Raw genomic sequence first — 25,086 nt, 5'->3', positions numbered from 1 at the left:
CCCAGTTACACTAACTGCCATAACCACATCCTCTGGCAATGAATTCCAGAGCTTAACTATGCACTGAGTGTTTAACTGTTTTGATCCCAGACTTTTCCTAACAGGTATATTTTTTGGCAATTTCATTGAACCATCTCTGCAATTGCTGATGCATTGCTACCTAATGCATGGTAGATTTCATAAGTGCACATAGAGCTTAATTTGTAGAGAAACAGGAAGAGGCTGGGGCCAGGTGTGAGCCTCTCCTGCATGCACGCACCCCCTCTCTCTCACATATACACACGACCGCACCCTGCAGCAGCAGCACTAGCAGTGGGGCTGAAGGGCATTCAGCTCCTGATTCTTCTCCCTTTCCCCATGGCTGCTCTCATCTCAGCGTAAGTAGCTCCAACCCTCACTTCTGAGCTGTAGGGTTGATAGAGGCCAGCGCTGAAGCCGTCACCAAGGGCATTGCCCAGCAATTGAAAACTTGTTAATTCAGCCCCTTTTTGTGTCTGCTCCAGTATCGTCCCTTCCCCTCCTCTTCCCTTTGGGCTGCCTGATGGGGAGGGGTGAATTGGAGCACCCCCTGCTGCTCTAAGAAGGGCTGGACCTTCCCCCACAAACTAAGTCCTGAGTGCAGAATCATGGAGATCCGCCCCCCCCCCCCCCTTTTAGGAAATGGTACTGGGTTGTGCCATAAATTGAGAGCAATCAGGTTTTGCTTTAATGCCCCCTCACGCCTCAGCTCCCACTCAATGAGTGGAGCACGACGAGGGGCAAGATAAAGTCACCTGCATTAATATTCGCGAGGTTCTGAAAAGTGGAACCTTAATGGCAGGGCCTGAACCCCTGCTGCTCTGCGGGAAGAAAATGCAAAATGTTGGCTCTCAGCGCCTCGTGTGGCCTGTCCAGGCAGACTTCATATCTGCTAGGAAGCTTCTCTCTCTTGCACTAATTTAGCTTCATTAGCCAATGCCATTGAGATCATCTGCAGGCTCCTTTACTTATGCAGCTGAGCTAAAGACTTCAAAACGCTCGGGCCCCAGAGGCCAACACTAAAGTAAACTTCTGGACAGAAAGTGGAGCTGGTCCTGTGTGAGGCCGAGGGGTCAGATGTAGCCAGGCTGGATTGGCAAAAGTCTTCATAAGCTGCTTTTGTGGTGAACAATAACGAACAACAAACCAATTGTAACTTACAGCTCGTTATCCTGAGGCTTCCATCTCATCCCCTGGGGCCCTGGCCTCTTACCCTGCTTGCACTGATCCACCCCAGCCCAGAATCCCTTGCTGGTTATCCTGAGGCTCAGGCTCATCCCCCGGGCACCGCTTGCACTGATCCACCCCAGCCCAGAATCCCTTGCTGGTTACCTAAGGCTTCCAATCTCAGTGCAAGCGGGGCCTGGGAGATGAGATGGAAGCCTCAGGATAACCAGCAAGGGATTCTGGGATAGGGTGGATCAGTGCAAGCAGAGCCCAGGGGATGATACACCCCAGCCCAGAATCCCTTGCTGGTTATCCTGAGGCTCAGGCTCATCCCCTGGGCTCTGCTTGCACTGATCCACCCCAGCCCAGAATCCCTTGCTGGTTATCCTGAGGCTCAGGCTCATCCCCTGGGCTCTGCTTGCACTGATCCACCCCAGCCCAGAATCCCTTGCTGGTTATTCTGAGGCTCAGGCTCATCCCCTGGGCTCTGCTTGCACTGATCCACCCCAGCCCAGAATCCCTTGCTGGTTATCCTGAGGCTCAGGCTCATCCCCTGGGCTCTGCTTGCACTGATCCACCCTATCCCAGAATCCCTTGCTGGTTATCCTGAGGCTCAGGCTCATCCCCTGGGCTCTGCTTGCACTGATCCACCCCAGCCCAGAATCCCTTGCTGGTTATTCTGAGGCTCAGGCTCATCCCCTGGGCTCTGCTTGCACTGATCCACCCCAGCCCAGAATCCCTTGCTGGTTATCCTGAGGCTCAGGCTCATCCCCTGGGCTCTGCTTCCACTGATCCACCCTATCCCAGAATCCCTTGCTGGTTATCCTGAGGCTCAGGCTCATCCCCTGGGCTCTGCTTGCACTGATCCACCCCAGCCCAGAATCCCTTGCTGGTTACCTGAGGCTTCCAATCTCAGTGCAAGCGGGGCCTGGGAGATGAGATGGAAGCCTCAGGATAACCAACAAGGGATTCTGGGCTGGGGTGGATCAGTGCAAGCAGAGCCCAGGGGATGATCCACCCTATCCCAGAATCCCTTGCTGGTTACCTGAGGCTTCCATCTCATCCCCGGGCACCGCTTGTACTGATCCACCCCAGCCCAGAATCCCTTGTTGGTTATCCTGAGGCTTCCATCTCATCCCCGGGCACCGCTTGTACTGATCCACCCCAGCCCAGAATCCCTTGCTGGGTTGGGAGTTAAGGTGGCCCTTTAAGGTGTTCTGAGAGGGTTTCTCATGTGCTCCCTCACATACTGCATGTTAAACCATGTTCTTAATGAGGAAATGCCAGCATGGAGAATCCTGTCCTCCTTAGGGGATAGAGTCTTATTACTCTAACTGGAGGGTGTAGAGGGATGGGCATAGGAATACAGGACTGGAGGGGGGTCAGGGGATGGGTATAGGGAGGCAGAGCCTCTCACCTCTAGGACTATGGGAGGAGGCTCAGGGGATGGGTATAGGGAGGCAGAGCCTCTCACCTCTAGGACTATGGGAGGAGGCTCAGGGGATGGGTATAGGGAGGCAGAGCCTCTCACCTCTAGGACTCTGGGAGGAGGCTCAGGGGATGGGTATAGGGAGGCAGAGCCTCTCACCTCTAGGACTATGGGAGGAGGCTCAGGGGATGGGTGTAGGGAGGCAGAGCCTCTCACCTCTAGGACTCTGGGAGGAGGCTCAGGGGATGGGTGTAGGGAGGCAGAGCCTCTCACCTCTAGGACTATGGGAGGAGGCTCAGGGGATGGGTGTAGGGAGGCAGAGCCTCTCACCTCTAGGACTATGGGAGGAGGCTCAGGGGATTAGTGTAGGGAGGCAGAGCCTCTCACCTCTAGGACTCTGGGAGGAGGCTCAGGGGATGGGTGTAGGGAGGCAGAGCCTCTCACCTCTAGGACTATGGGAGGAGGCTCAGGGGATGGGTGTAGGGAGGCAGAGCCTCTCACCTCTAGGACTATGGGAGGAGGCTCAGGGGATTAGTGTAGGGAGGCAGAGCCTCTCACCTCTAGGACTATGGGAGGAGGCTCAGGGGATTAGTGTAGGGAGGCAGAGCCTCTCACCTCTAGGACTATGGGAGGAGGCTCAGGGGATGGGTATAGAGAGGCAGAGCCTCTCACCTCTAGGACTATGGGAGGAGGCTCAGGGGATTAGTGTAGGGAGGCAGAGCCTCTCACCTCTAGGACTCTGGGAGGAGGCTCAGGGGATGGGTATAGGGAGGCAGAGCCTCTCACCTCTAGGACTATGGGAGGAGGCTCAGGGGATTAGTGTAGGGAGGCAGAGCCTCTCACCTCTAGGACTCTGGGAGGAGGCTCAGGGGATGGGTATAGGGAGGCAGAGCCTCTCACCTCTAGGACTCTGGGAGGAGGCTCAGGGGATGGGTATAGAGAGGCAGAGCCTCTCACCTCTAGGACTATGGGAGGAGGCTCAGGGGATGGGTATAGGGATGGGGATGGGTATAGCCTTTCAGTGGAGGAGGGTCAGGAGATAGAAGTGATACTCTGCCTCCCTATACCTGACACCAAAGGGTTCAGGGATATAAAAATTTTATTCCTCACTCTTTCAATAATTTAACCCCACAGAGAGCTTTGCAGGCTCACAGATACAGCAAGTACATTTTTTAGATGAAACTCCAGTTTCCCATCAAATTCCTTGGCCAGAAAGTAAGCAAGCAAAAGGAGGTGAGAAGAATCCCCTACATAATGTATACAGCAGTCCCTGCAGGGAAATGTTCAGAGTTCAGTGCGTTTCCTCCTGCACGCCCTGAACGATGCATGGGGGCGGGTGACACTGTCAGAAACCCCTTCTACAAATACCCCCTTAATGATTCAAGTTCTACCATTTGCAATGTTCAAGAAGCATCACAAAATGAGTTGGAAGGTCTTATCCAGGTCCCTAAAACCCATCAGAGCTGGCAGGGACAGGCCCCCCTCATCCATGTATCATTCGCTCGCAGTACAGCGTCGTACACAGAGGCAGAGGCGAGGAATAACATCACAAGGCTTCTCCTTTGTCTTCCCTTCCTTCGCAGGAGTACGGCGTGCCATTTATGGAAACCAGTGCCAAAACAGGCTTGAACGTTGACTTAGCATTTATGGCTATTGGAAAGTAAGTTACCGGTCTCCGTCCTACTCAAGCTTTTTGAACCCTAAACTGAAACCTTACAGCCCGTGACATAATAAGAAGTCTGAAGCGTCCACGTTCATTCACCTCTCATAAGCATTCAACCTCCACAGCCTGGGCTTAAAGCAGAGACGGGGTCAGCTGGGGCTGGTTCAAGGCGAGGCTTTAAGGTGCTATTGTGTTCTAGCGGCCGATTCGGTATCGTGGGCTCGGCCGAACGCACCGTTTGGCCGCGCGTTTTCACCCCTTATACAGAAAGGGGTAATAGCGCGTCGAAAACACGCGGCCACCGCCCCCCGAAACTAACAGCGCCCGCAACATGCAAATGCACGTTGATGAGCCTATTAGTTACTCCCACTGACAGCCGCCGCTCCTGTCCAAAAGGAGGCGCTAGGGTCCCTATCGCCTCTTTTTACCGCAGGCCCTAATTTAAATAAACTAACTTACTGAATCGCGGGCACAGGAGAGCGCGGTTTTTACTGTATGGGGACGTTAGAAAGCTTCTCATTTTGTTCTGCTGTGAACAAGGAAAAACCCAGCACTGCTTTACTTCCATGGGAAAGGGTGGAAACCATCTCAAATTGTTTTAATTATTTTGATGGACACGAGACAAATTCCAAACGTAGATTTCAAGATCGCTTCGCCTTGCACAGTGCAAGTTCCTGTGGAGAAACGGGAGCTTCTACAGTGTCAAAGGGCTGCACCAGCTCCTCAATCCTCTCCTTCTTGCAGGGAACTGAAGCACAGATGTATCCAGCTGCCCAACGAGCCCAACTTCAAGCTGCACGACTACGTGAGGAAGGAAGTGAAGGGGTCCGGCTGCTGCAGGTCCTAAGCCAGCAGGGCCTGCCCCAGTCCTATGTGCATGTCTGTACTTGTGTCTGTGTATATTTGTCAAGGCTGAGTACAGCAGCAGCTCATGGCAGCTCTGCGCCCCAGGAGTCGGGTTCTGTGCTCGCTGGCTGCTTTACCAATCATTTTACAGCTCCTGCTCTGGCTGATGGCTTTGGGTGTCCTTTACAGAGAACCTGGTCCCTGTTAAACCACCGATGGAATTGAGATGGAGGAGCCCTGGCTGGGAAGCCGTGCACCTCTTCTGCACAATCCTACCCCAATTCCTGCAAAACGCCTTGGAGAGTTTTAGAAGGGGAAGATGGCAGGGAAAGAACAGTTCCTGAAGCAAATGCTGGCGAGAGAGATGGGGCCTAATTTACAAAGAGCTTTCTCCTGTTGTGTGGCCCTTGGAAAAAGCTTTTCCCCAACCAGGCTGCAGCTAAAACTGTGACCAACCTCGTTTTGGGATTTCGGATCCTCTCAGGTGGTTTCATGAGTGACTCCCCCTTCAGATTCATTGCCTAAACAGAGCAATGCTGCATTTTCCTGTCCACGCAAGGAAAAAGCCCTAACCCAGCCAAAAACTGGGTTTTGTTTGATAATGTTCCTGCTTTTTATGGTCATTTCTAGTACATGGAATAAAGAATTGTTCTAATTGTATATTACTGTCTGTGGTCCTGTTCTTAGGGGGTGGGTGGGAAGGAAGGATATTTTAATTTGGTATGGAAAGGGTAGGATATTCTTCTCAATCGAAAATAAGACTGAGCAAGTGCAACAGGCTGGATCCAGATCTGCCAGATGAGAAATTCCTGCAAAGGAAAAGCAAGTTTAGTTACCCTAAACAGTGTTTTCCAGTTAGCAGGATTAATTAGCCATGCTGATTGGGCGATGTCACTGTGGCATCGCCTCTCAAGTCAATAACATTTGGGCTACTGGGCATGTGCAAGGCTTCCTGTGCAAACAGCTCTTCTAGAATTATCCTCAGGCTGTTTCAAAAGCTACTCGATGACATGGGCTAATTCATCCTGCTATCTACGGAAACCCCCATGGAGGGTAAGCAAACTTGCTCTTTTCCCATTGATAGGCAGCCTAAATTAGCCATGCGCATTGGAATCCCAAGCTGCGGGATGCAGAGCGTTTGTGAATCTGCAGTTTACATGATTGCTCATGTCTAACTTTTCTTGCAACGCAGACACTGACAGTTCGTTTAAGAGGCTATAACCCAGTCTAGCACTGCTCATCCCACCAGGCTGTCTCAAACTGCAGATTTGAGGCAGTGATGCAACATGAAACTATGCACAGATGACCATGTGGCAGCTTTGCATATCTTCTATGGCTGCTACTTTGGGATATGTAATGGAAGCTGCTGTTGCACGCATTTGATGTTCCTTAACTGGATTATAAGTTGCAGGGCATGCATTGCAGAGCAGCATTGAATGCAGGCCGTTATCCAATTTGAAAGCATGGGTTTTGTCACTGCAGATCATACAAAACAAATTGTGATGTTTTACCATGAGCCCCTCTGCTTCTTTTATAGTAAGCAAGGGCTTGTTTGTAGTCCAGAGTGTACAGTACTCGTTCATGGTCATGCTTATAGGGCCATGGAAAGCATGGCAGAAGGGAGATGCTTTGATTCAAATGAAAAACGATACCAGCTTTTGGTAAGACTCTAGGGTGTAGTCAGAGCCCTATTTGTCATGGAAGAATTGGAGATAAGGTTTGCTCACCCTCCTTGCAGAGGTAACTGCTACTAGAACGAGTACTTGCCATGGTAGGAACTTTAGTGTGGATGACATGGAAGTTATTGCTGTGGGAAGAACACAGACATCCCATGGAACCAGTGGTTTCTGCAATGGAGGGTATAGACGAAGAAGCGAGAGATGAGCGGGGGTATAGAAATCGGTGGTCAGAAGGTGCACATTATAGATGCATGGGAGGCCCTGGTGGAGGTTTAGGTCTCATTTATTTCCTAAATGCAGTATTACACCTCAGCGCCTGAATTCTTTGGAAGTAATTCCACATGCAGGTCATGCCCTTGGACCTCTGTTTTCTACCCTTTTGACTGCCTAACTTAGACCAACTGTGAGCATGGGATGAGTGCTGGCAGCTTTCTGTAACATCTTGAGACTGAAACATTAATACTGCAGGAGGAGGAGCCACTACTGTCCCCCTAGTATTACCTGCAGAAAAGCTTCTCTGCTCTGTGATCCAGCTCAGAGCACTTGTTTTATAAAAATGACAGCACAAGACAGTTCAGAATGAAAAGTGTATTTATAGAAATTAAGAATAAAAATTGTGCTTTACAAATAAGTCCACTGTTGAGCCCTAGCAGTGATCTGACCTCCACGCCCTGCAGAAGCAGCAGGGCTGCTCTATTTTCATCAGCAGGACACCTTGGCACATCCCTGAAAAACAGTTATACAGCTTACAGCAACCAAGCCACATGCACTTCTGAGAGAAAAACAGAGTTTCAGTTCCTAACACCTGTAACAATGTAAATCCTACCATCTGTGCTACATATTCCCACATATTCCAGAGCCTACCTCATAAGTGAACCTCCACTGACCATCAAGGTAGACGAGGAAAACAAAACCTTAGCTGGAACTAATTCGACAATACACAGGGAAGCCACATTAATTTTCCTAATGACTTGGGAGCAAGATTCCCCACTGTCGTGTTCAGCCAGTTCTTAAGTCCCTGTGTGGTCCTGAGGCTGCAGAGTGGGTCCTCATGGTTACGTCTCCTTGCTGAGGCTGAGTTAATGTTTTCCCTTATCAGGCCCGTAGCTTCCTGTAAGAACAAACAAATTTGCTAAGCATGAATTACATTTGATGGGAAGGGGCCAGAGGCCTCAACAGCTGTACAACTCCTTTTTGTGTTTATTCAGTAAAGGTATCCTGTTCTCCAGGCCTGAAGCAGCTACTGGCATTAGACCTCTCCCATTAGAAAATATGAATGTAAGAGGCTCCTGTGCAGCCTCCTTTAGTATACAAATGCACTTCTGCTGGAGATGGAGCACACTACCCTTCTCGACCTGATCACACCTTAGCCAAAAGACTAAGCAGCCTACACAAAACTTAGTGTGGACATGTGGAAGTGATGCACATTGAGAAGAGTAATCATGTTAGGCGTTCCCACCCTGGAAAAAAAGCTGGCAAGTGGTCGATGAGGACAGACACTGCTGGGAATTGGTCATGAAGGAAGAAAGCTTATCCACGGCCCTACTCAGGCACCGACCCTATGGAAGGAGGCCCCCAGCACAGGAAGTTTAACTGACCTGGAAGGAGCAGAGCTCCACCCGCACCAGACAAAAGCTTTGTGGAAACAATGAGACTGAAGAAGGGACCCTGCCTGGTGGGTGGAGAGTGGCAGGCTGGGCCAGCTCAGGGGGTCAGTCAATGCTCCTAGAAACACTGACAGAGGTTTTCCATGCTGGGCTCCATCCAATGTCACCCAAGGGTGAGGACCAACATCCTTCTGTCCTAGGAGAATGCTGATCGACATCTCCAAAAAGCTATATCTGCACTGGAGACGAATAGAGAGTGGTGACCAAAATAAAGGGGCTGGAACAGCTTCCCTATCAGGAAGGGCTAAAGAGGACAGGGCTGTTCAGCTTGGAGAAGAGATGGCTAAGGGGGGCTACGAGGGGTCTACAAAATCATGAGTAGAAGAGTACAGCCCAGTGAGAATCAGTTTACTCCTAAAAAAACCCAAACATAACTAGGGGGATACTCCATGTTGTACGTAGTACATTAAAACGAAACTTCACACCACACGCTTAAGCTCTGGAATTCATTGCCGAGGATGTGGTAAAGGCAGTCAGGGCAGCTGGGTTTAATAAAGGTTTGGACAAGATCTTGGCAAAGTCCACAAGTTATTAACCTGGTAGACTTGGGGAGAGTCTCGCCTTATCCCTGGGCAGTAGCAGCAAGGGATCCTGCCAGGTACTTGTAGCCTGGATTGGCCACCGTGGGAAACCGGATGCTGGGATTGATGGACCCTTGGTCTGACCCAGTAGTGTAATTACACGCTAAGATAAATGTTTCACAACTTGTGCCGACTGCATTTCAGTAAAGTACTGATGGAGTAACTAAAATATGCTAAAGGTGGGGCTGCTTGATATTTATCTGCTAGAAGGAAAATTGGTTCTTACCTGCTAGTTTTTGTTCCTGTAATACCACAGATCAGTCCAGACAAGTGGATTATGCATCCCTACCAGCAGGTGGAGGCAGAGAATGAAAACTTTGAGGCACTGCTGCATAGAGAGCCACCTGCAGTCCCTCGGTATTGACCAAGCAGTCGATCCCGTTCCCTCCTTTACAGGGCGAACAGGAAAAAAAAATCTAACCTAAGGTTGAAAGCCCCTGAACTGGAAAACCAAAATACCAGGCCAAGGCCTGCTAAGCCGCATGAAAGGAAGATATCACCTTTGGCAAAAAAGGAGGGACCCATACATGTCACAGTCCTCCGCAATACACAGAAAAATCTTGAAGAGAAAGTGCCTGCAGCTTGGAAATCCACCAGGAAAAAGTTCAAGTCCTTCACCGAGGTCCATCTTAAGGGCTCGAAGGGCGCGCTACAGAGAACCCGCAGGACCAAACTGAGGTTCCAATTCAGACACCTTCTGAATTAGAGGCAGCACGTGCTCAGAAAACGCATGGCATTGGGATGAGTGGCCAAAGACAACCCAAGGCAGGCACCTGAATGTGAAGCAAACTATAAGCTGGGCCTTTGCACAAGTCTTGTTGTAGAAAGGTCAAAATGTGAGGAACTCCCACCGAGTCCAGATCCTGTTGGAGACACTAGAACTCAAAAACCTTCCACACCCTACCGTACGCCAAAGACGTTGAAGATCTTAGCCTGAAGCATAGCAGAGATCACTCAAAATATCCCTTCAGGTGTAGCCACTGCCTTTCAAAAGTCAATCCACAAGACAAAAGTGATTCTTCTGATCTGAAAATATGGGTCCTTGTCACAGCAGGGTCTGGCAGATGAACCAGAGAGGCCCAACTGCCAGATACACCAGATCCCTGAACCAAGGAAGAGGCCACTCTCAACACCACGCACCTCACTTCACCGAGTGACCACAGAGGAAATAGCAGCATCCTGGGTGGCCACGGGCATCGAGTCCTAGTGACCTGGACTCCCTTTGATGATTGAAGAGTACCCCACCTGGCAAAAATGTGATTCCAGGCTTCCAGGCACAGTTCCCACTCCCCAGGATCCAGCTGTTGCCCGCTGTGGAAATCCACCTGTGTGAGGCTGCAATCCCCTCGAGATGACAGACACAACTACCTTAGGTGCTCCAAAGACGACTCCATCCAAGGATAGAGCTTTGCCATAGCCCTACTGACCTTTAAGCCTGCCTAATCAGCTTCTGTATCTTCTTAGGCAATCCAGGGCTGGAGTCACAACTTCATTATCAGACTGAGTCTGCTTAACCCCTAATTCCTGAAACACCTGAGGAACAAGAGTCCGCAGTTCCTTTCTTAAATAGCCAGGCCACCCGAGGGTTATTCCCCTCCGGTACGGTCTCATCGAGATCCGGATCATCCTTAGGCAAATCAGGATCTGGCAGATGACCCCCCCCCCCCCCCATCAGGTTCCCTGTCCAAATCCACTCCCTGCGGTGATGCAGGACCCGGCATCTCATGCAGATCACCCAGGTCCCTGGAGTCTTCATCCGCTTCGGCACAGTCCCAGGCGCTTCAATAAATCCCAAGATCCACCTGCCGAAGTCATCCTCTGTCTTTTGGGCGAGCCAGAAAGATGCACCCTTCCTAGCCAGGAAGGCCCTGTGGGGTAGCAGAACAAACTCCAGGGAGAAATCCTCCAGATAATCTGTCCCCCAAATCTGCTCCCTCCTCACGGTCACCTTCAGCATCTTGCACTGCAGGAGCGAGAGGCAGTGGCGAATTAGCGATGCCCCAGCCTGGAACAACCCCGAGACCACAATCCGGGGGGAGGTCCCTCCCCCGCCCTTCTGTCCCAGCTCCTGAACCACTGGAAGCCTTCCTCGACTTGCCCCCCCCCCCCCCCCATGGAGGATCCTTCCGCTCCCGAAGCAGTCTGTGCACAGGCCCTGCTCGTCGCCCAGGCGCGTACCTCTGTGTGGCCTAAAACGTGCCACTACCAAGCAGGCGGCACCAGGAGGAGCTCTCCAGATCTGTGCATGAGCCTCAGCGGGCTGAGCAACGCACCAAAAATCCAGCCGCACAGCCAAAACGTTTCCCTGCCAGGAAAAACCAAGTCGCAGCACTTACCCCACCCCCCTCAGCTCCTGCTGTCCAACCACCCCGTTCTCTACCACTGACCAAATCTCCTGGCTGACACTTTTTAAACAAAGCTAATCAGGAGACCAAAGAAAGGCCTCTTCCCTTTGAGGCAGCAGTGGCAGGAGAGCAGAGACTCAGAGGGAGCCAGTGCCCTTGCTATCAGTCTCCAGTAGCACGGACTAGCACAGCCAGCAGGGGTGTTCGGCTCCACTCAAGGGATGACCCACAAAGGAACCCAACACCTCCAGGAGCTGCTCCAACTTTTAAGGTCCAAACTAACTTTCGATCAACACTGCAGGCCTTTGCACCTCTAGCACCTGCTGGAGACAGAGAAATACTGGGGGACTGCAGGCGGCACTCGAGATTACGTAACAGCGTCCCGGAGTGCTCTTCTCTGCCTCCCTCTGCTGGTAGGGAGGAACAAAGCCCCTTGTCTGGCCTGATCTGGCTGTGTTCAGGAAACAAGCTTAGGCTCACATGGCCTGTCACAGATTGTCCTAGCATCTGCTCGGCTGGAGCTGCCTCAGGTTCAAGCCTTGAGTCAGGTAAGCTCAAACTGATCACACACACAACTTTACAGAGCACAGTAAATCTGTAATATGCTAAGTTACTTGCATAGCATTAAGACAGAAAAAGGTTAGATCTTGAGGGAATCTGCACTACATTTTAAATGCAGATAATGATTTCTATCCTTTATGCTCCTTCATTCTCCTAAAAAAATTTTTTTGAAGTGGAATATGGTCTGTGTACAAACACCATCCACGCTCTACATAAGAACTAGGAAAGCATTAAGTAAATTCAAGCCAGAGAAGTGAAACTGCTGAAGACCATCCCTCCCCCAGCCTCATGAATAAAGATTTCAAATGTAATCTTCCCAAGCCTCAGACACATAATATAATCAGGCGCTGTACTTACAGCTTTCAGACGAGGTGTCAGAAATCAGAGAGCTCATCACTGGCTTGGAACAAGGCCTGCTAGACCCAATCTAAACTTGTCTTTCACAGCTGCATCCCAGCCCCTTTCATGCTTACCTCAGACACTGCTTCCTTTTGCAGTCACACGGCACAGGATTCCAGAGGTGGCGCACCCCACATCCAAAGCAACCTGAGGAAGGCACCAGAGTCACCAGCAGCTCCGTCAGTGTTTGTTGATCATTTAAAATTTGTCACGTGGTCACTTCTTGTCCAGTTTTAATACATTGAAATAGCAGCAAAAATTGCATTTTATTCAGTTGTGAAATTGCTGTGACCTTTGTATACTGCTTTTCTAATATGCTCCTAACCACTGGGTGAATTCCATATTCAGAAAGGCAAGGAATAAGTAGTAAAGCACTAGACTACACCAGACCCCAACACAATCACTTACTGCTTGGGCATCTCAGATGAGGTGTCAAATTGGAGGAGGTCGTCACAGGCACAACCTTACATCACACCAACCACATAGCTCAATATGTGGTTAGGAGAATATTACACAAATGTTGTGCAAGTGCCAATAAACTGGAAACAAATCAAAACCAGGAGCTGAGCATTTTTAGTTTGTAGTGTGCATGCTCCAAGTTATTCACATTACCTGCGAGGTACAGCTAATGAGCTTTACCATAAAGAAATGGAATCAGGTTAAATGTTTAAAAGACAAGTTTGTGTACTACAGACCCTGGACACTAGGGCCAAATGCTTGGCTCTGATCACCACTAAATAAAACAGTTTACTGTAAATGCCTTACCTCCCCAGACCTAGTCTGCAGTTCCTCAAGTCAGTGCCTGCCAATGGTTCCTTACATAACTGCAAAAGAAAAAAAAGATTTCAGTCAAACCCTGGTAAAGCTGTCAGCTGTGCTTTTACTGCAGTCTTAACCAGATTAGAATCACAGCACTGACTACATGCAGTTTCATCTGAAGCATCAAAAACGTTCAGACTCATCACTGAAGAAAATGCAGAATGGAGAGCAGAGCGGAGGAGGCTGCTTCACAGCCATGCAGACTGGAGTGGGTGAATCAGGAGACCCCTTCCAGGTAGCAGAGCAGACACTCCAGAGCAGCTCCTTTAAAACATCTGCAGCATGAAAGCCATAAAGATACAACCAGCATTTATACTATGGGGACCTTTGTTTTCCCCACGAATCTTGGTGTTTATATAACAAAAATGTTCACCTTTCCTCCCCCCCCCCCCCCATCAGTTCTCCCATTTTGGCTCTTTTTCTCACCTTGCAACCATGTTTAAACATTAGATGAATTAGTCTCAGCACTTATGAAGCTGATTTTGGTTATTTTACTCATATAACCTTTCACTGCAACAAGGAGCAGAAAGCAATCCTTATGCAGGTCACACTAGGTGGATATTTAATTTTAAAAGTGTCTAACCCACAGAGCTCAGCGGGTAAGAAATGGCCATACATTGGTAGCAGTACAATAAAACCAAATGAAATATACAAGACTAAAATGAATAAGCATGGGGAAGACATGGTCCCAACCAGCAGAGAACAACCTGCCTGACTCCGTAGTTTCACATTCTGACTTTACAGGCACAGATGACTATAAAAAGGCCAACGTTTTTCTAAAATGAAAACTGGACTCATCTTAGGTTTTTGGAAGTTTATTCCAGAAGGATGATCTCAGGTTTGTAGGCAAATGGCTTTGGGAGATAATGTAACCGCGTGTTTAGCAGGGGACCGTAAGGTACAAGCAGGACAAAAAGAAGTTAGCTCGGAGAGAGAGCGGAATTAAACTGTAGCCGGTTTGAAAATCAGAGTAAATCTTACGTTGAAGCTGCGAGGGGGGACAGGAGCGGATACGAAGCAGGAGTTTGGTTTTAGCCACAACACCTTTAAAGGGCCCTTGGGTTCAAGGAGAGGCGAGAAAGAGCCTGGGTAACCACGTGGAAGTCCAGGGGAAAGGTTTTAGGGACCCAAGAAGCCACAATATGAAAGAGGCAGGGCCTGAAGACTGGATGTGTGGGCGAAAGGAGGGGAACCTGAAGCGGGATAACGCGGACGCGCGTCTCCGGGGCCCATGGCAATTGTGGGTGCACAGCCCTGGCTCCTGCCTTAGCGCATCCTTTTCAATGCAGCAGCAGCAGGTGGCCAAGGGCGCATTAGGAAGACAGGGCCCGTTTTAGCGCGCGGCTCATTGCATCGTCCCCGTGTCGCTTAAGTAGCCGAGTTGGCCACAATGACTTACATTAGCAACGCCCAATGCTGAACCCCTAGCCCCGGGCTCGCCAAGGCCCCGCTGCAGGACCCCGGCTCTTGCAGCCGCAGCAGGCCCGGAGGCCACCGTCGCGGGACTCGCGCGCACAGCGCCAGCATCGCCGCCGTCCGGCACAAAAGGACCGCACGAGGCGCGCCCGTTGCTTATAAGGTTCGCAAGACACTGATTCCATTGGCTAAACCTCCGAAAACCCCCTTCAGACCGCCAACCAGAAGCCGCCTGTAAACAGTGCGTCTTTAGCATTGGTGCCTAGCGCCTCACTGCTCACCAATCACTCGCTCAGACTCCGCCCACCCGCTCCAAGTCTTAAATTCTTTGATTGGCGGAAATGGATGACGCTCTGCCCTGCCCTCTCTTCCTCATTGGCCAATTGTCTGCTAGGCAGCGCGATCGTTGTAGTTCACGGGCCGCTCGGGGCCGCTGGCTGTGCAGGCACTCAGGGACGGGAAGAGACTGCAGCTCCCAGAATGCATAGCACGGAAGTTCCTGCTTGCGTTTCCGGAGGCGCGCGGGCTGCTGGCTGCGAGGACGCTGGGATGGGGGAGTCGGAGCTTGCCCAATGAGCTCCACCAGCGAGCGGAGCGGCGAGGGGTCGCTGCGGGAAGAGATGCAGAGAGGTGAGGGTCGTGCCTGCTCGGGTGAAAGGCTCTGTGGCTGCCTGTCCCCCCGCTCAGTGTAACGCAGCGTGACTCCCTATCACCCCAGCCCGGGGCTTCCCCTTCCCCATAGAGCAACGCTGTGTCACTCCCTGCTACCCCACAATGTAACACTGTGCAATCCCCCGCCCCCAGAATAACGCAGCGTGACTCCACCCCAGGGCTTCCCTCTCAGTGTAACGCCCTAGGACACCTCACCCTCGGCCCCCCCCCCCCCCCCCGAGTATGACTCTGATTCCCTGTCACCCCACTGCGGGATTCCCCCCTCAGTGTATGTAAGTCCCTGTCATCCCATCCCGGTGCTCTCCCCCTCAGTCAGGCCAATGCAATAAGATGCGCGTAAAAACGTGCAGCCACACTGGGGTCTGTTTTTCTTAACGCCTTTCCTGTGCGCCCGATGCTATATTTAAAGGGACGTGCTAGGGGGAAATTGTTCATCCCTAGTGCCCAGGAGACGTGGCTGTGCGCTTATTGCTTCGGGTGCTCAAGAAAGAATTAATGAAATGGATCGATTACAAAAGAAACTGCTATGACGGTAATTAATAAGCAATAGAAACTTGTGATCTATCTAATGTGTGGGTACTTCCAGGTACTTGTGACTTGGATTGGCCACTGTTGGATACTGGGCTTGATGGACCCTTGGTCTGACCCAGTATGGCAGATCTTATGTTCTTATGTAAAACATTTTCTGGATGCACAATAGCAAGGGACAAAATTGGCCTGGAGCATGTATATTGCGTAACCAGAAATTTCATTCATTCTTTTGTAGATCTTTCTCTGTGGAGGAAACACGGAGAACATCCGGGGCTAGTGTTAAATTTGCTGGATTAAAAAGTGTGCACTGGGATTTATAGCATCAGGCAGTAATAGCTAATGGCCTCATCTACATGGAATTTACATGTGATGAGTGTGTGCTTTGCACGCACTGATCCCCATATTGCATCGGGTGTTAGTCTAATGTGTGCTAGACTGGGCACACTTTATTGCATCGGCCTCAGTGTGTGGCTCCCTGTCATCCCATCCCGGGGCCCCCCGAGTAACACTGACTCCCTGTCACCGCACCTCAGTGCTTCCCCACTCAGTGCAACGCTGTGTGAGTCCTGTCATCCCACTCCCGTGCTCCTCCTTCCCATTGTAATGCTATGGGACTCTCTGTCTGTTGTGGTGATGGCTTCCTTTGGATTGTGCAAATAGCCTTTGAAAGTGGTACCGGAAAAAGATGCCTGAGCTGATGGCCAGGTATTTTGTTTTTGAGGGTTTGGGGTGTGGCAGAGCTGACAGTTTCCTTCTCTTTTTACTTCCATCCTAGCTGGAAGTGGCGTCAGAAGTTCATATTACAATCAGCTTTAAATCTCCCCCCCCCCCCCCCTCCATCTCACTTGATCAGGGGCCCTGAATGTGACCAATGGGTGTCTCCCTTACACAATGACTAGGACTCCCCATCCCCTGCTGGCCCAAGTAGCCAAAGACGACTTATGGGAATCGAATCCAGAATGACAATGCACAGCATTGTGGGTGAATCCTGGGCCAGCCCTCCAACAAGCAATTCTCAAAAATCATCTTTGAGATTCAGAAGTAAAATGGATACAGACCCCCAAATAAGCTCTGTGGTCTGTGACATCTCCCTTAATTTCATGCACTACCCCTTCTCTGCTTCTGCAGATGAAACTTTATTCATTACTTTATTTAATTTGTATCACAATCTGAAAACATTTCCTTTGTCCTGACACTGAGACCTTGAAAGTGATAAGGATGCTTGGTAGTAACAGGATAGCTGGTCAGTATTGTCTCCTGGAGGACACTGGTTTATATTAAAATGTACATGATGATCTGGTGACAGTAGTGGCTGGCATCATGTCAGGAAACGTTAATTTTATCAGTAATTGTGAAACTATTTGATGGTATTTTCTCAGGCCCAGTGCACCCGGGTGTGCATACTGTGCATTTGCATGGAGCGGCACGCCTGGGGAGGCCACGGGCCAGCGGTGGCAGGAGAGGTCGTGGGCTGCCGGTGGCCAAAGGCGAGAGCACCAGAGATGGAAGGAGAGGCCCCTCTTCTGGGTATGAGCATGGCCGCACACGGCTTCCACGCCCCACAAGCAGGAGGCCCATGGGACCATGGTGCAGCTCATCCTGCCACGGCCCGAAGGCAGCACAGGGGACCTGTGGGACCATGGTGGAGCTCTTTAGAAATATATATATTTTTTTTGGAGGGGGGAATAGAACATTTTTCAATTGGATTTTTTATTTATCAGATTTTTTAAATTTTTTTTGTTTGGAAAACTTTCAATATCCTATTCATTAACTGGTTTGAAATATTCGTTTTATGAATATAATTTTACTATTATGATGTCTTATTTCTTGATTTTATTATTTAATGTTTTATGAAGAATGGTACTGTTTCTGTTTTTTATTGCTCTGCATGTAGAAGCTGCTTGTTGTGGGATCCAGTTCAGTTCTTCTCAGCACATTTCTGTTTATACTTTCTGATCTCTTTATTCTGTATTTGCTCAGGGTCTCCCTGCGTTCTGCATATGTGACCGAGGTGAGGGATTTTGCTGGCATGAAATTTCTGTGTAGGGATCTATAGCAGCCTGGTTTCCTAATAAGAGTTTTATTGGTGTTCTAGGGCCTGGTGTAATATGTGCAGCGTTGCTTTTTCATAGATAAGCTGTTAGGGTTGTTTTCGTATTGGGTTTTACTATATTGTAATGGTAATTCTGTTTGTTCATGGTTTTCTGAGGGCCAAGTTCACACTCAACTTGCATTGCAAAAAGTCTAATTCCATAGGCGCTCCAAGTGTCTTTTCTGCAGAGTTTTCTGGTTGGCACCACAGCAGTGCACGTAAATATAATATGCAGGTTGTAAATGTTGTTACTGCCTCAGAAGACTGTACTCTTGAATTTTTTTTTTTATGTAAAATTTTGTTATAAATGCATAATTTAATTGTGTGTGTGTGTGCAAGGCTGTTAGGTTTGCTTGGGGTACCCTATCCATGGTATCTGGGCAGGGGGCGTGTCAGTTTTTACAAATATAGATTGCAGGACGGAGCTGGGCTTCATTTGATGGGCCCGGGACAGGCACTGAATGAATTGGGAGGCGGCAGCACAGTAATTTTTCGCACAGGGCAGCAGAAAACCTAGCACCAGCCCTGAATCTTGTAAAGCAGATCAATGTGATATTAGCATGGAAATCCGTGCTGCTCATTTTTGGGGTGGGTGGTGTGTGACTGGGCTGCTTTATGGTTCACCCTTTGCACGCTGGCAGCTTATCGCGGTCCTGCTTTTCTAGCCTGGTTTCTGTTTTGTCTGACAGTGTTAGAATTGTTTTAATGGAGTTTTTTATTGATAAACTCTGCTTTGGCCTTTGCTGCCTTGTGAATGGTTCTGAGGTAAAGCCCCTGGTATTATGGAAGCAGCATTACTAAAAATGATTTTCTTTTTGATTTGAATGAAGTCCTGGTTGCTATGCTACTCCATTTAGATGCATAGAAGTAGGACCCAAAAAACAAAGCGGAAGCCGATCCAATATTGCTGGGTAGCAAAAAAACCCAAAGAAGATGGGTGTATGAAATGACTTTTATTAGAACTTGTCCGACTCTGGCCGAGTTTCACTCACTGTAAATATTGTCATTCCTGCGATTATGACGTATTCAGAGTTTCAATAGGCAACATACCAGTTCCTGCCGATGTTTGCAATATTTGTTTGAATACAGGAGAGTTGTCCATTTAATATTTGTTTCAACGTACGGCACTGCACCTTCCCTGCTGATGTCTGCTTGATTACGGGAGAGCTGTCCCCTTGACATTCGCTCTAACATACGGCCCTGCACAATGTTGGTTTGTTGCCTTTTGAGACTCTGAATGTCATATGCACAGGAATGACGATATTTATGGTGTCAAGAATCGTTATAAACATATTGGGGTAGATTTTAAAACCCCGGTGCACGCAAAGCCCCGGGACACGCGTAAGTCCCAGGGCTTCCTAAAAGGGGCGGGAGGGGGCGTGTCTGGGGGCAGGGGGTGGGCCGGGAGGGCGGTCCAGAGTCCCCCGGCACTGCGGCCTGTGCTGGGGGATGCCGGGGCGGCGCGCGCAAGTTACGCCTGCTTCAAGCAGGCGTAACTTGCCCAACAAAGGTAGGGGGGGGATTTAGGTAGGGCTGGGGGGTGGGGTAGATAGGGGAAGGTGGGGGGACGCGGAGGGAATGGAGGCAGGCTGCGCAGCCCAGCGCGCGCTGACCCCGGATTTTATAAGATACGCACGGCTATGCGCGTATCTTATAAAATCTGCTGTACTTTTGTTCGCGCGCGCGTATTTTCTGAAGATCTACCTCATTATGATGATTTTGCATTGAAGTTTCCTTAATCAAGCAGCCATCTGTACAGCAGCCCCTGCGGCAGCTCCTGCGTGAGCGAAACTCAGCCAGAGTCGGGCAAGTTCTGATAAGTCATTTGTACACCCATCTTCTTTGGTTTTTTCGCTACCCAGAAATAGAAGGGAACAGACAAGTTGTAGATGAGACTTTTGTTTATTGGATTAACTTAATACATTTGTGATGAGCTTTGGAGAGAGTACAGAATGAACTAAAGGTTATGTTGCCTGAATAGAGAAGTAATCTGCAATTTGTGTTGCAAGGGGGATGTTTGTTTTCAGGGCTGTGAAGTAACAGGAAGCTCCACAAAGACCTAACAGTCATGTGTCTGTGATCACATATAAGCATCGGTTTTAAAAAAAGACCTCCGTCCTCATGTCTGAAACATTTGGTGTTAACGCACACGGACATCATAATCTGATAAACCCCCTATTCCTTCTGAAAGCCTGCCGAAAACAAACCTTTTTCCAAATGGTTTATCACAGTGCATTAAGCAAATCGGAAGCAATCCAGAACTGAGGCAAAGCCAGCAGAATTACCAAAAGAATCTGCCTCTTTCCAAATGAAGTTTCATTACCCTGAGCCACTGTCCCGTTCCAGCCTGCTTTCTGCTCCAGGGCAGGGCAGGGAAAGGATTGGCTTGGGAGATTTTCGGCCCAACTTCCTCATTCCAAGAGTCCTGAAGGAAGCAGGAAACTGAGGGGCAAAGGGCATTTGGTATGACGTAGGCCCAGAAGTGGCTGAGTTTTCAGGGTTCGGTGGAACTGCTGAGTTGTTTTAGTTCCCTTTTTCTTTTTCTGGAGGGAGTGAGGAAGCCTGGAAAGAGCCCTTGTGTACTTGCCTTTATTCCCGTTTTGAAGAGCATCTTGCATGGTGGGGAGAAGTGTCCTGACTTCTGCTGGGCCCTAACTTATAACCTTGCATGGATTTTGTTTCCCTGTTAATGAGCAGCAGTGAGCTTTGTCTCCTCCATCACAGCTCAGGGGTCCCTTTTTCCTTTGCTGGGTGAGTGTGGGCAGAAGCTGAGCTGTGATGTGCGTCCGGCCTTTCTGTTGGAAAGTAAACTCTTTTTTTCTTTCTTTTCTTAGCACGTAGTGTATTTTATAAATGAATTTCAAGCGTAACATCTGCAGGACTGGAGCTGGCAGGCAGGGTAATGATTTGCATTTATCTTATGGTTTTCATGCAGTGTTAGTGTACAGCAGCTTTCTCTTCCTTTCCTTAAGCGCCTGGATAGCCGTGCACAGACAGCAGAGAATCCGTGGGAGAGCCACGAGCAGTGCCACTGAAGCTGTGGCGAGGAAAGCTCTGCTATAATTCTGAAAGGTATCCTGCAGTTTCTAAACTTTGTCATTTGGAGGCGGATGTAATGATGTCTGCTAGGCTGAAAGTTGTTTTGGAAGTAATTCTCAAACCAATCTACCTATACCCACCCCGGTTTATGCAGATAAATCAGCTGAGGATTGTGTGAGGAAAAATGCATGTGGCTTCATTATGTGCATTCATTTTCTCCACTTTTATGGTACTCGTGCCAGTCGTGCATTTATATGTCCCGGCACCGGGGACTCCCACAGAGACGCGCGAGCCTGATGGGTCCCGGCACCGGGGACTCCCACAGAGACGCGCGAGCCTGATGGGTCCCGGCACCGGGGACTCCCACAGAGACGCGCGAGCCTGATGGGTCCCGGCACCGGGGACTCCCACAGAGACGCGCGAGCCTGATGGGTCCCGGCACCGGGGACTCCCACAGAGACGCGCGAGCCTGATGGGTCCCGGCACCGGGGACTCCCACAGAGACGCGCGAGCCTGATGGGTCCCGGCACCGGGGACTCCCACAGAGACGCGCGAGCCTGATGGGTCCCGGCACCGGGGACTCCCACAGAGACGCGCGAGCCTGATGGGTCCCGGCACCGGGGACTCCCACAGAGACGCGCGAGCCTGATGGGTCCCGGCACCGGGGACTCCCACAGAGACGCGCGAGCCTGATGGGTCCCGGCACCGGGGACTCCCACAGAGACGCGCGAGTCTGATGGGTCCGGGGACTCCCACAGAGACGCGCGAGTCTGATGGGTCCGGGGACTCCCACAGAGACGCGCGAGTCTGATGGGTCCGGGGACTCCCACAGAGACGCGCGAGTCTGATGGGTCCGGGGACTCCCACAGAGACGCGCGAGTCTGATGGGTCCCGGCACCGGGGACTCCCACAGAGATGCCTGAGTCTGATGGGTCCCGGCACCGGGGACTCCCACAGAGATGCCCGAGTCTGATTTCAAAATTCAGGCTACTTTGTATCTGCAGACTTTAACCCTAGGCAGGCTACTGAAGCTTACAGTCCCTGGAGGCATAAAACTTGTTGCAGCTGGAAATAACCCAAGTTTTACTGCCTGACTAAAGGTAGGAGCTAAAATATAGCTCATTCTCATGTTTTATTACATCAGGTTGTTCATTTCTTGGGAAGGAGTCTGACAAATAGGAGAACTTAGATAACTGAATGTGCTGTGAATATTGACTGAGATAATGATTCTTTTTTTGTGCTGCTCTCTTTCAGACGCTGCCTCGCATGTCTTCTGTGTATCTGAGGTAACACATTTAATGATGCCTACAAATGTTAGTGAGAGAGAAGTGAGTGCTCACGTTCTCTCTCTCTCTCTCTCTCTCTCTCTCTCTCCATCTGCTTATCATTAGGCTTGTGACTTAGGGACTGATCTTACCAAGGCTTTTTCTCCATTTTCTATCTGTGGGGGGGGGGTTGGGATAAAATAGTTAGACTCTTACTGAGATGTTGTTCCTGCTGCTTGTTTTTGTTTTCTTACTTTGGCAAAAACTGAGGCATAGCCTTCAAGACAATCAACAGGACTGAAATCATCCAACTCCATCAGCCTCTTGCATATCTGCATTCAGCAGATGCTTGTGTTCACTATTATGTTGCTGTCCAAGATACTGAGGGAGCTCAGAGATGAGCTGGCGGCTCCGCAGTGTGACCTGTTCAATAGATCCCTGGAAACGGGAGTGGGACTGGAGAAGAGCGGTGGTGGTCCCGCTTCACGAGAGTGGGAGAGAGAGGAGGCTGGAAACTACAGGCAGGTTAGCCTCACCTCGGTGGTGGGGAAAGTGATGGAGACTCTGCTGAAGGAAAGGACGGTGAGCTATCTACAGTCAGGAGGGCTGCTGGACCCAAGGCAGCAGGGATTCACCGGAGGAAGGTCCTGTCTGATTGATGTTTTTGTTTGAGTGACTAAAGAATTGGATCGAGAGTGAGCGCTTGATGTGATCTATTTGGATTTCAGCAAATCTTTTGATACAGTCCCGCATAGGAGGCTTGTGAATAAAATGAGAAGCTTGGGAGTGAGCACCATGGTGGTGGCGTGGATTACAAATGGTTGACAGATAGAAGACATCGTGTGATGGTAAATGGAGCCTGCTCTGAAGAGAAAGTGGTGTTAAGCAGAGTACCACAAAGATCGGTGTTGGGACCGGTCCTGTTCAATATCTTTGTGAGTGACATTGTGGAAGGAATAGAAGGTGAAGTTTGTCTATTTGCAAATGATACTAAGATCTGCAACAGAGTGGACACATCTGAAGGAGCAGAGAGAATGAGAAGAGATTTAAGAAAGCTTGAAGAGTGGTTGAAGACTTGGCAGCTGGGATTCAATGCCAGGAAGTGCAGAGTCCTGCATCTGAGGTGCGGCAATCCAAAAGAGCTGTGTGTGGTGGGGAAGAAAGAGTAATGTGCACAGACTGGGAGAGGGACCTTGGGGTGACAGTGTCTGATGATCTGAAGGTGGCAAAGCAATGTGACAGGGCGATAGCTAAAGCCAGAAGAGGGCTGGGCTGCATAGAAAAAGGAGGTGATGATCCCCTTGTGCAGGTCCTTGGTGAGGCCTCACCTGGAGTACTGTGTTCAGATCTGGAGACCGAATCTGATAAAGGACAGAGACAGGATGAGGCGGTCCAGAAAAGGGTGACCAAAATAGTGGTGGTGGGTCTGTATGAGAAGACCTATGAGGAGAGGCTGAAAGATGTAAATATGTACATCCTGGAAGAGAGGGGGTGCGGGGGGAGATGGGATGCAGCTGTTTTAGGTGCGAATCGGCGGGCAGGTGTTATAAAATACGATATCTGTGCGTACGTGCACGGCGTATGTGGGCAGGTGGCCTCTGCGCACGTGTGGGGGGGGCGGGAGAATTTTAAAAGGCAACGGGAGTAGGGCTTCCCCAGTTCCCTGTACCCCTACCTAACCTTACTTCCCTTTCCCCTCTCCTCCCCTAAACCCTTCCTAGCTCCTTACGGTTTTTTTCCTTCGATTACTTACTGCTCCTCGGGAGCAGAAGCCGGCGCGCGCTTCCCCGGGACAGCGTCAGATGGCGCTGCCTGACCTGTAGCAGCCCTATAGTGAGGCAGTGTGCGTGTGTGGCTGCCCATGCTGTAGCAGCCCTATAGTAAGGCAGTGTGTGCGTGTGTGGCTGCCCATGCTGTAGCAGCCCTATAGTGAGGCAGTGTGTGCGTGTGTGGCTGCCCATGCTGTAGCAGCCCTATAGTGAGGCAGCGTTTGTGTGTGGCTGCCAATGCTGTAGCAGCCCTATAGTGAGGCAGCGTGTGTGTGTGTGTGTGTGTGTGTGGCTGCCCATGCTGTAGCAGCCCTATAGTGAGGCAGCGTGTGTGTGTGGCTGCCCATGCTGTAGCAGCCCTATAGTGAGGCAGCGTGTGTGTGTGTGTGTGTGTGTGTGGCTGCCCATGCTGTAGCAGCCCTATAGTGAGGCAGCGTGTGTGTGTGGCTGCCCATGCTGTAGCAGCCCTATAGTGAGGCAGCGTGTGTGTGTGTGTGTGTGTGTGGCTGCCAATGCTGTAGCAGCCCTATAGTGAGGCAGCGTGTGTGTGTGTGTGTGTGGCTGCCCATGCTGTAGCAGCCCTATAGTGAGGCTGTGTGCGTGTGCGTGCGCCTGCCCCTGTTCTGCAGGGGGTTGCGGTGTTGCCCCCTGTATGTACCTGTTCTAGGTCACTTGCTTCCAGAACGGTCACACTGTTGCCCCCTGTATGTACCTGTTCTAGGTCACTTGCTTCCAGAACGGTCACACTGTTGCCCCCTGTATGTACCTGTTCTAGGTCACTTGCTTCCAGAACGGTCACACTGTTGCCCCCTGTATGTACCTGTTCTAGGTCACTTGCTTCCAGAACGGTCACACTGTTGCCCCCTGTATGTACCTGTTCTAGGTCACTTGCTTCCAGAACGGTCACACTGTTGCCCCCTGTATGTACCTGTTCTTGGTCACTTGCTTCCAGAACGGTCACACTGTTGCCCCCTGTATGTACCTGTTCTTGGTCACTTGCTTCCAGAACGGTCACTTAACACTGTTAGCACTCGAGAGAGAAAGTTAGCGGTTAGAGGACTGAGCTTCTCCTTATTCTTATTTACAGTTCTTGGACAGGATAAAGCGGTTTAGTTAAAATGGTAGTAC

At 50.2% G+C, this 25,086-nt stretch overlaps 2 protein-coding genes, 1 long non-coding RNA gene and 1 other non-coding gene across 9 annotated transcripts in view; 2 read left to right on the top strand and 2 right to left on the bottom strand.

Annotated features, from left to right (window-relative positions):
- RAB26 (RAB26, member RAS oncogene family) overlaps positions 1–5,783 on the top strand; it is a 104,495-nt gene extending 98,712 nt beyond the window's left edge. For both annotated transcript variants that reach the window (XM_029577050.1, XM_029577051.1), the window contains exons 8-9: positions 4,198–4,274; positions 5,022–5,783. In XM_029577050.1, coding sequence (XP_029432910.1) covers positions 4,198–4,274; positions 5,022–5,124 — 180 coding nt within the window. In that variant the 3' untranslated portion in view covers positions 5,125–5,783. The remainder of the gene's footprint in view (positions 1–4,197; positions 4,275–5,021) is intronic.
- A 1,592-nt stretch (positions 5,784–7,375) lies between these two features.
- Positions 7,376–14,735, bottom strand: LOC115075572. The gene is made up of 4 exons (XR_003852562.1): positions 14,574–14,735; positions 13,121–13,179; positions 12,430–12,502; positions 7,376–7,913 (listed from the first exon to the last, which is right to left on the bottom strand). It is a non-coding gene; the product is annotated as an uncharacterized LOC115075572 (long non-coding RNA).
- On the bottom strand, positions 12,275–12,358 carry LOC115076374. The gene has a single exon (XR_003852741.1). It is a non-coding gene; the product is annotated as a small nucleolar RNA SNORD60 (small nucleolar RNA).
- A 327-nt stretch (positions 14,736–15,062) lies between the features above and the next one.
- Positions 15,063–25,086, top strand: part of TRAF7 (TNF receptor associated factor 7) — a 51,840-nt gene continuing 41,816 nt past the window's right edge. For 2 of the 5 annotated variants that reach the window (XM_029576062.1, XM_029576057.1), the window contains exons 1-3: positions 15,063–15,220; positions 20,858–20,957; positions 22,179–22,210. The gene's annotated coding sequence lies outside the window, so the exon portion shown is untranslated. Of the gene's footprint in view, positions 15,221–20,393; positions 20,505–20,616; positions 20,637–20,857; positions 20,958–22,178; positions 22,211–25,086 lie in introns of those variants that run through there. The other 3 variants (XM_029576058.1, XM_029576059.1, XM_029576060.1) reach the window with 3 other exon arrangements.

The sequence above is a fragment of the Rhinatrema bivittatum genome, chromosome 14, assembly GCF_901001135.1.
Source record: "Rhinatrema bivittatum chromosome 14, aRhiBiv1.1, whole genome shotgun sequence".
Lineage (NCBI taxonomy): Eukaryota > Metazoa > Chordata > Amphibia > Gymnophiona > Rhinatrematidae > Rhinatrema > Rhinatrema bivittatum.
This window is presented reverse-complemented; position numbering and strand designations above follow the sequence as displayed.